Source organism: Triticum aestivum, chromosome 1D, assembly GCF_018294505.1.
Source record: "Triticum aestivum cultivar Chinese Spring chromosome 1D, IWGSC CS RefSeq v2.1, whole genome shotgun sequence".
In the NCBI taxonomy this organism is placed as follows: Eukaryota; Viridiplantae; Streptophyta; class Magnoliopsida; order Poales; family Poaceae; genus Triticum; species Triticum aestivum.
In genome coordinates, this window is record NC_057796.1 from 465,820,543 (window position 1) to 465,830,962 (window position 10,420).

Below are 10,420 nucleotides of genomic sequence, written 5' to 3' on the forward strand. Positions count from 1 at the left end.
TCCTTTTTCTTTTTTTAACACATGTCTAGCTTTTTCAATATGCATTGTACATTTCTATTAGACATGATGTACATTTTTTTTAACTATTTGTTTTGAACAATTTTTGAATAAATGTTAATTTTTTATAAATACATGTTGAACTTTTTTTAATGACATGCAACATTTTTTAGATCGTATATATTTTTTAAATATGACATGTTTTTCTGAAATATTTGAATATTTCTTGAAAATGTCATGTACATTTTTTAGAATGGCACTTAATGTTTTTTATACCACGCAGACATTTATTTACATTGTATCATTTGTAAGGCCCTGTTCGGTATTGCTCCGCTCCACAACTCCGCTTCCGGAGCTAGCGGAGCTGCAGTTGAAAATGACGGAGCTGCATTTTCCTCGCTCCGTAGATTCCAGGAGTTGGTGCATACCTAGCCAAACGGGCCGGCCCGGCCCATCGCAATCGTGCCTGGCCCGACACGGCCCGCCAGGGCACGATTACTATACGGGCCGTGCCGTGCCAGCCCGCGTGCTGCGCCTAGGCCCAGGCACGGCCCAGTTAGTAAACGGGCCGGCACGTTGGCCCGTTTAGCACGGTGGGCCGCATATTTTCAGCCTATTATTTGACGCATTGAGCGTTTTTTAGCCTATTTTTACATGTTGGGCCATATATAGATGTATAAAAAAATAAAAAAAGTAATCGGGCCGTGCCATGCCGGCCCGCGTGCCCAGCCTCCAGGCCCAGGTACAGCCCAGGGCATGCCGCGTGCCGGGCCTGGCCCGTTTAGCCCGTGCCGTGCCTGGCCCAGGGCGGGCCGTGCCGGCATGCTCACGGGCCGGCCCGAAAAAACGGCCCATTTGGCCAGCTATAAGTTGGTGGATTACCGAACAGGGTCTAAATGTCACATAGATTTTTATGAAAGATGTTTTTTTAAATGACACATATTCTTTTTCTGAATGATACGATCATATGAAACATTCTATCGAAGTGTGTGAACATTTCTTTTCAAATGTTAGAAACATTTTCTTAAAGTTGCGCAGACTTTTTTTTTACACAGCATGAACTTCTTTAAACGAGCAATTAACATTTTTTAAGATTCAAAGGCCAGGGGTTCTTATGTCTCTGTGTAAGCGAGCTGCGAGAGAAAGCCCCTCCCCTCGTTCCATCTGGTTGCTCCTCGGTCTATGCCGTTCCCTTCCCTTTGCGAAAGGGAGGTACGTACGTTAGCAGCCGTAGCAAAGATGATCTGATGGCGCCTTCACAAGTGTTGTTTGGCATGTGTGGGGCCTGCACTCATCTCGATCTCTGATAAGTCTGACGGTGGGGAGCTGCACGTCGACCGGTCTGTGTTCTTTGTGGTGGCTCTGTGTCAACCCACATAAAACTACCAGAGCAATGCATACACCCAAAAACTTCACATAGTACTATAAAATGTATTGAATCTGAATGGCCAGCCACAAATTACATCTCGTACGCATAACCTGCTCTAGGGGTTGACGTATGACTGGAATGTGTCATGTGGTACAAAATAGACACAGAGAGGATTTTAGAGCTCAGAAGCACGACGAGTACACATATTGTTTGCATGCAATGCAAACTGAGGTAATGAGGCAGTGCCATATCCTTATTTTGGTCTTGTAATGATAAGTTTGTAGCTATGTCACTAACTACAGTACATTCGAAAGAGTAAAAAAAAAACCACTTCACATAACATTTAGAAGGAAGCGGAAAGCGATCAAGTCATTCAGAAGCAACGGAAGGGTGTGGCCTGCAGCTCCATTTTGTTGACCAAAGGTGCCTGAAGATTCGTGCGATGACCCCACATGGCCACATGGAGCTTCACAACAGGGTAGCCACTCGTGCCTACAACTAAGTAGAATGAAAAAAGGGATTTAGTAAAATGAGAAATGAAATCTTCACGAGCTTGGTTACAAATGAAAAAGAAATATGACGGTTACCAGGCGTACTCATTCAGCACTGTTTCTTACAGCTGCTCTCGGACCCCTCGACAGCCTCTTCAAAGGGGGCTGAGTGGTACCCGACTCGGCTTGCGAGAGATCGTCTTCAAAACCATCGGATCGCACATCGTTAGTTTGCGTAAGAAAATCCATCTAGAGACTCTGTTCTGTTGCATTTGCATAGCATGCATACCTTCCAAGCTCATGGAACCTGAAGAAGATCTCTTCCCGTTTCCCTTGCTGTCGGCTGGTGGGATTAACCTGACGTTCTGAGCACACAAGAGGATCAAATATTTTCTCTTAGTAACTTTGACTACAAAAAGAAAAGGACTACACGTTAAGCTTTGGATTTTGGTTACCTTCACGTCTTCATCTTGGCTGGATCTCTGAACCTCCCGCTGGGCTGCCTTATTGTGGCCGCATCTCTTCTCAGCAACTGTGATCACACCAACCTCCATTTGTTGCTCTGGAATATCACAGTGCCCATTGAAAGGTGGCATGTAGCAAAACCTGAAATTTCACAACATTAACACTTCAGACCTGTCAAAAGGATATCAATCTATGTCGTAGGTGCTTAGAGAGATTACTTCGAGTACTTCATGACCAGATATGTATAAGATGTTTTCAACATAAACTGACTCATACTCCCTTACCAAATTAAGAGGGTCAAAATTTGCATCCCAGTATTCATCGGTTTTTCTACCAAGCCACTCCTCCAGTTCTGCATATATCTCACAATCTTGAAACCCCTGTTTACTGTTAAGAACCCAAGTATGACCATCTTTATCATCCTGCAACACATATGGATAAGTTCAATACAGGGTCAGAAGAGTAAAAGTAGAAAACTGAAGAACATGGATAAAAGGCCAAGATATTCTGAACCATACAATGAGATTTGTAATATCTACAACTCCTATTATTCCACGGCCCGTGTCAGCATTATGCTTTTGAGCTCCAACTCGTTTGTAAGACTGGGAAAGAATACAAAATCAAAGTTAAAAAAGCACAAAATGCATGGCAAAAAATCTAGGACGCAAACAGCTTGCTGGAACAAAGCAATCATGAATTGTTTGTGATGTACAATTAAAGCTCAATCTAGTTCCTGCAAATAGTTGTTAGTTTTTACATTTCACATAGTTTTCCATGCTCAGCACAGATGGGGATAAAATTCTTACCCCATCTCTACTCACAAGCTATGAGAGAAATATATTTGCATCCTCAGTATGACTGATTATTTCTAATGGCGAATGGGTCAGGGAGGAACCATGTGTGGAACATAGAAAAATAAAAATGGTCATGAACTCATGATGTGTAGTTTAATACAATAACATCTAGCCCACCTCTATTAGACGACCATGCCAATACAAGAAAATTCCACGGTTCATTCTGCCCCATTCCACATCACTTGTTCCTAGAGTGAGCTGAATGGTCCTTCCCATTATTTCCCCAGACAAAACCGAAGTATTGCGAAGAGTCTTTTCCAAATGACAGACTATGACCTAGGATGTTGGGATTAACCACGATGTAGTGGTTCCCTTGTCCGGCACGGACTAGATAGTGATAGCAGTCACCGATTTAACATTGGATTAGTAATAGGACTCGGACTAGTTTAGGACTAGCAGCTTAGCTCCTTTAAATATCCATGTACCCCTACGCTGTAATATCAACTCAGATCAATAGAAAGAAACAAAGGCTCGACACGAGCCTTTTTGCTATCAACTCCTGTGTCCACGTGTGCGTAGTATTTGGCTTGTCTCGGCGGCTTGCTGGTTCATACGTACGTGTACGTTTTTTGAGGGAATACGTACGTGTACGTGTACGTGTGCCGTGGCCAGAGAAGAATCGATCAGCCTGCCTGAGTGCCTGCTTGGTTGCGTAGTAGGTGTGTGTTGGCCAAAAGCATCGGCCAGTTAGAACGCGTCAGGCAGCCAGGTTGTGTACGTGTGCCACCTCGACGGAAAGTACTCGTCGGCGTCGCATCATACGGGACCAGTGCCAACATAGGAAATAGAAAGAAACATAAGCAACATGAATATAATATGTCACAACATAAAAGAATATATGGCATATGAGTATTTACCGGAGACCCTTGGACAGTAATTTTCATCTGAGGATTCAGAAACATAACTTCTACATAAGCTTTAAGTGAATAATCCAAGGGTACCTATTAGAATATGAAAAATGAATCGGTATTAGATATCAAATTATCAAAATGTCAAAATAATATATTGCCACTGATACAACTATTTGAATGATGTGACTAACTTGTAGCTTCTGCAATGAAACTGAGAGGTTATCTCTTGTCTCAAAAAGAAAAGTACAAAAATATTAATATGGATGAAAAAGTACATACATTGCCATTTGTTTGTCCTGGACGTGATCTGACTCTTTTTGAACGGATTAATATGTCCCCATTACCATGACTGTCAGGGCTTTCATCAGTTTTTTGTGAGTTCCACTCCAAGGTGTAATCTGTACCCCATCTATCCAAATTCCATATGTAAACCTGTGTGCCAGTGCCCTCTTCACCAAATAAGCCCACCTTTTCTCCAATGAAATACTCATTAAATGGGGAAAATTTCTTGATAGCATTCAGGTTATATTCTGCAGTAGCTTCAGATTGCACACCCAAATCAACTTCCATGTATTGATCTTTCTTGCAATATGTCACCACAGGGATCTCAAGATTCTGTAGAAAATCATACTACTATAGCTTTAACATGCCCATAGAAAAAGAATGAAGGGATAAGTAGAACTTTGCTTACGTCTTTATTTTCATTAAAAGACTGGGATAGAAAGGATACTGATCTGGACGTTGAAGTTTGGGTAAGAACAAATGCATCTCTCCCAAGTTTCATAGCACCAGTCTACAACAAAACAACACAATTGATTATTGTTTGTGAAGTTACAGACTAAAAATTCCTAGTCATACTTGTTTACTGGACAAAAAGGTTTGAAGTTAAATCGACCTAGAGCATGGCATTCACATTACACCTGAGAACTTACCAAATGATACTGTAGAACTAACAAGTTTGCAGGTATACTGAACAACACACCGTTCCCTGCTTTTAGTAGCCACACCGTTGCATTATTGTATGTGTTGTCTTCATTACCAATATAATTACACATCTAAGTAGTTCACTATAGTCTAATAAGGTAACAGTCAGGCAAGTTTTAGTTACACAGTTAAAATAAATCAGACAAATCTTATCAATACCATATGATGGATGTACATATCAAAATACATAAAACGGTCACAACAAGTATCATTAATCGAGGACAGTATAGGAATGAGAATATTTGACGACATTTAATGACAGAAGTTTACCTTAAATCCAATTCCAAACCTCCCAATCTGATCCTGGCAGTGTTCATTTGGTCCTTTGTGACCAAATGAGACCATTCTCATCATTTGGGCATAAGTCATTCCATGGCCATTATCAACAACACATAAGACAGGAACTTTTTGCCCTGCTTGCTTTGAAAACATAGATTGGATGGAAATATCCAACCTTCCGTGAATAAAAGGAAAAATGAAAGAAACAAATCAGTTAGTGGAAACGAACAATAAAAAGCTCCAGATAATCTAAAAACACGTCTAAGGCACTCATCAGTGAGGAATTATTGAGAATATGTATTGCTACAGGTCGTGGAAACCGGAAACTACGAACAGGAAGAAGGCAAGAAGCTCCGAAAAAAATCCTAGACTGCCAAAAGAAGGATACAATATACATATTCCCTAGGGAGAGAAGCAAACTATCCCGTTAATAAACCGAAGAAAAAATAAGATGGTTAAAAATAATATTTAACATTTCATGCACTGGGGTTTTTAGTCTACATTTTATTTTACTAGTTTCATAAATAATATCGTATAACAAATTTTAAATATCTCTCTTAGAGCTACTATCTTTATGTTCTATAACTTGAATTATTACATATTCTCTTAACTGACTAATATTACATAATGCAGCACAAGACAACACACAATGCCCAACTAGTCCTACAAAAGATTTAAAGAATAAACAACCAAGCACCTTTCTGAAAATACACTTTGAAGACAAGGGCATACCTGGATGCACCAGCATCCCTGGAGTTATCAATGAGCTCTGCTATTGCTCCAAAGATCCAGCCAGCATGTGCCTGACTAAGAGTTCGTAGATAATTAGGGTTTGTGCTGACAAAATTTCTTATAACAATAGATGCTCCCTTCGTCACTGCTGGGTTCAAAATTCCATGTTGATTATGGTGTTTTGGTGAAGAAATTATCTCCATAGGATGTGATGTGTTATCACAAATCTCCCCACTCTCGTTGGATATCCCTGTTGACACAGCAAATAAGCGAAGAACAGTCAATAATAAAAACTAAATAAACCAGCGAAATCTAATAGCAATCATGGCTTAAATTTCATTATGGATAGAACTCAGTCAACAACATGAACAGTAATAATCCACATGAAGTAAAAAGGGAAATAGCAAATGCCACTCTTGGGAGACGACGTGATGTAACCAACACAAATAAAATGCTAGTTTAGAGATGTTGTGCTGGTACTGGTAGGCAATGAGCTGCCCAGGATTAAACAGGGGAATAATACAGCAGCCTGGCTAAAATATGTTCATTTCTAGTTAATAAAGAATATCTCTAGCAAGATATGCCGTTAGATAAATGATATAGAAAAACTCTCACCAGATATCCCTGCCATATTTTTGCAGACTCCAGGCTCTTTTATTCCGGTCTCATACAAGATCACCACATGAGAGGAAGAATGAGGTTTAGGAGCAAGAATGTGCAAGGTTCCAGAGCTGAATTTAACAATACTGGCCTACAAAGAAAAACACATGGTAAGAAGATGCATTCACATTATAGGCATCAAAATGCAGCTATATGAGAATTTAGCGTAATACTCCCTCCGTCCCATAATATAAGACGTTATTACAGCCACAGAGGTAACATACTGCTGCATCTCTTATCTCAGAGGATGTTAACTTGACGGTTGCCCAATCCTCACACCGTTAGTTTTAGAAGGCTGATTTAAATATTATTAAAGAGGTGGCATATGTTGTATGCATAGTTAGTAAATAAAATACCAACACAGTGGAGATAATATTTACCTTGCCACTTTCGCGAAGGTAGCCTGTAAACCTTTCCCATTCCTTTGCCTGGTTACCATCTTCCGGATCAGGAAGTAGTGAAAATTTCAGGAAATCACTCTGGCGGTATTCCCTAGTTGGCATGAACTTGCTACTAATAGACCAAACAGAGGGACTGCAAAAAGGGTAAAACATAAATTACTCTGGGGTTCTGGGATTTATAGAACATCGGTACAAAAAAGGTACAAGTATGAATATCAATGGCAGAACAACAAATACATAATGCTTCAATAAATTTATTTCTTTATAATAAAAATACTATCCCCAATTAATCCACAATATTTTGTTGAACATTTCATAACAGTTTGCATGTTCAGGAAGACATGAGATTAGTTGTTCCATGTGTATATCCCTATTTTGCTATCATAAAAAGTAGTCAAGTAGTTGTAGCATGCTATTTAATAGGGGTATATGTGCTCTAATGTCATCAACTATTTCCTCAGATCGGTGCACGGCCAGCTTGAATAAGTACCGTCAAACAGAGTAGCTACATTCAAGTGGATTGTGCTAGGATTGAACACGAGTATAACAATATTTAATTTTATAGCAATAGTCCAAAGCACGCTCATGAATAGTACATACTCCCTCTGTAAACTAATATAAGAGCGTTTAGATTACTAAAGTAGTGATCTAAATGCTCTTATATTAGTTTACGGAGGGAGTACTAAATTCTGCAGTTCACTAATATGCTACAGAAAACATGAATAATTCTGTGTACACTTATTTTGATCCAAGCTAGTATATAAAGTAGTACTCACTAGCTAGAATAAGCAGTCGGAAAAAGTTAACAGTAACATACACTTTGATGGTGTTGGGAACATCACAGACTTTGGTCCGGCATATGGTCTTAGAATCCATTGTTAGCAACACAAAGCTCAAGCCAAAACCTACCATAAAAAATAAATCAGTTAAAAATAGCAAACATATTGTAGCACATACAACAGAGTCCAAAGAATAGGCCAAAAGAAGGAAGAACCATTCAAGATACAGGCGCTAATTCAAGTTAAGAAAAAACTGGATAAATATGTTTACATAATTTAATTGAAGCATATTTTGCAGATTTTCACCCTCTTGATTTGCAAAGTTCTCAAAACTGTCTTTGCATATCTGGATCAGTACAAAAATAATGCATGCGACATTTTCCATTTTTACTTGCTTTCTACTGATACTGTTAGAAAATTGCAAGTTAGGAATGGAAGTTTGGCGCTTAGCTAATTGTATGTTTTAACATGATCAATTGAAAATTTAGACTCTGTCTGCACCTAAGCTATGAAAATTAGACATATAAACCCACAACTACCAATATGAACTTGGGGTAGGTGTTTAGACCATGAAAATTAAGATGGGACTTTGCAATATACCAAGTTTCAAAAGTAAACAGGTGGGCATGGCGCAACTTCTCCAAATTTTTAACTTGGATTTTAAAGATCTTGTCGACTAGTAGAAGACATTTCAGTTCAACTATAATAACAGCACTCGCACATTCATATCATACCTTGTTCGTAGTGTGGTGGATCATTCAAAGAAACCACTTTATCCCCCTCTCTTGTTCTGTTTACCTCCTAGAAACAGTGAAACCCATCAAACAAGACCAATTTATTTTAGAAGTGCTTCAAAACTAAAATCAGCTCATGCATAATACTGGACCGGTATAGTGTTCTTAAAATTGAACGAGAACAACAATGTGAAATGTAAAATCTAGGTTGGAAAGACATGCACAAAATATACACATAGTTGCAACCTCAGAAGTAATAATAGATCATTGAACAAACCAACATATGCAAGAAAACGATATTTCAACCTTAAATTGCACCACAAAATAAATTCTAATGAAACAACAAATACTTTGCTGGCACGTAGCATTATTTATCTACCAAAGGTACCATAAGTATACTAGATCAAGTCAGCAGGGTAATTGGATGATTATCCTTATTATTTATCGTAACATGTGGAACCAACCTCCCAAGTGACACAACTGTTGTTGTATATATCACCAAAGAACAAAGATGATGCAAGCAAAGAAACAAGCATGACCAAGACAAGCTTGGACATGCTAAGTCTCAGCCCAAAGTTCAGAAAAATCAGCAAGCAAATCATAAACATTAAAATGGATGTGACCAGAGGCCCAGAGCCTTGTAACTACGTTCCTGCATCAAACTGAAACAAACAGTATAATACCCCCAAATGACTTAAACTCGGCAATGTTGCAAGACCATTATATGCCGCCAAAAGGCATCAAAAAAGGACATGATTACTATCACATAACCTTCTCACGTAACTAGAGATATTTCTCATATTACATTAAAACAGTAGCTCAAAGAAAAATAAATACTGCCTCTATTTCAAATTACAAAGCCTATAGAAAATATACGAAAAGTCTAACGCCCACACGTGTGGGCGTCTGGCAACTCGCCCACACGCATGGATCCTCGTCCAACCAATTCTGCACGAATCTTGGCGCGTTCTAGCAGTTTTTGTGTGCCACGTAGCACTAAGCTGGTGTGTGGGCATTCATCCGGTCGCCCACACGTCCTTTTTTCACCACACGGGGGGCTGGTGTGTGGGCGTTTAGCAATTCGCCCACACACTAGTTTCACGCACGCAGAGGGGGCTGGTGTGTGGGCGTTTATCACTTCGCCCACACGCCCGTCTCCTAGCCCACACCCAAAGCTGGCAGTTGCCATATGTTTCTGCAGGTATATGGCAACTGCCCTAGCTTTTGCTTGTAAGCAGATGGCAACTCTTTTTTACCCGAGTTGCCATGTGTTTTTGCATGGTACATGGCAACTGCCGTAGCGTGCACGTAAGCAGATGGCAACTCTTTCTTTTACATGGCAACTGCCCTAGCGTGCTTGTGAGCACATGGCAACTCTCTCTTTTACCCGAACATGTTTTTTTGCCATGCCTTCTTGTAGTGCTACATGGCAACTGCCTAGTGTTTAGTGGGTGGCAACTCCTAAAGTTTTGAAATCATGGCAACTGCAGTAGATCAGACCATACATGGCAACTGCAGTTGAGCAACCATGACAACTGTAGTTGTCCGACATGGCAACCGAAGTTCAGCGACATGGCAACTGCAGTTAAACGAACATGGACGAGGGTCTGGATCATGGCAACTGCGGGACGCGCGGTGACTGTCACGCGGGCGTGCGGGACCACGAGGTACGAGGCCTGACGTACGGGGCGTGTGGGCGTCATCTATTTCGCCCACACGCACGCGTGTGAGAGGGATCGGGAGGGGAAAAAAGAGGTCTGTGGGCATTACTTTTTTTACCCACACGTGGGTGTGTGGGCTGTTTCTCTTATACACCACACAAAA

The 10,420-nt window shown here is 40.2% G+C and overlaps 2 protein-coding genes across 2 annotated transcripts; both read right to left on the bottom strand.

The window, feature by feature from the left end:
* Nucleotides 1-1,962: 1,962 nt before the first annotated feature.
* Nucleotides 1,963-2,457, bottom strand: LOC123160799 (uncharacterized). Its single transcript, XM_044578638.1, has 3 exons — nt 2,313-2,457; nt 2,147-2,222; nt 1,963-2,057 (listed from the first exon to the last, which is right to left on the bottom strand). The coding sequence occupies exons 1-3, from the start codon at nt 2,451-2,453 to the stop codon at nt 1,963-1,965; spliced, it is 312 nt and encodes a 103-aa protein (XP_044434573.1). The 5' UTR covers nt 2,454-2,457.
* Nucleotides 2,458-2,507: 50 nt separating this feature from the next.
* LOC123160809 (MORC family CW-type zinc finger protein 3) lies at nt 2,508-7,074 on the bottom strand. Its single transcript, XM_044578648.1, has 6 exons — nt 6,638-7,074; nt 4,719-6,272; nt 4,307-4,642; nt 4,034-4,117; nt 2,841-2,924; nt 2,508-2,744 (listed from the first exon to the last, which is right to left on the bottom strand). The coding sequence occupies exons 2-6, from the start codon at nt 4,809-4,811 to the stop codon at nt 2,508-2,510; spliced, it is 834 nt and encodes a 277-aa protein (XP_044434583.1). The 5' UTR covers nt 4,812-6,272; nt 6,638-7,074.
* Between the last annotated feature and the right edge of the window lie 3,346 nt (nt 7,075-10,420).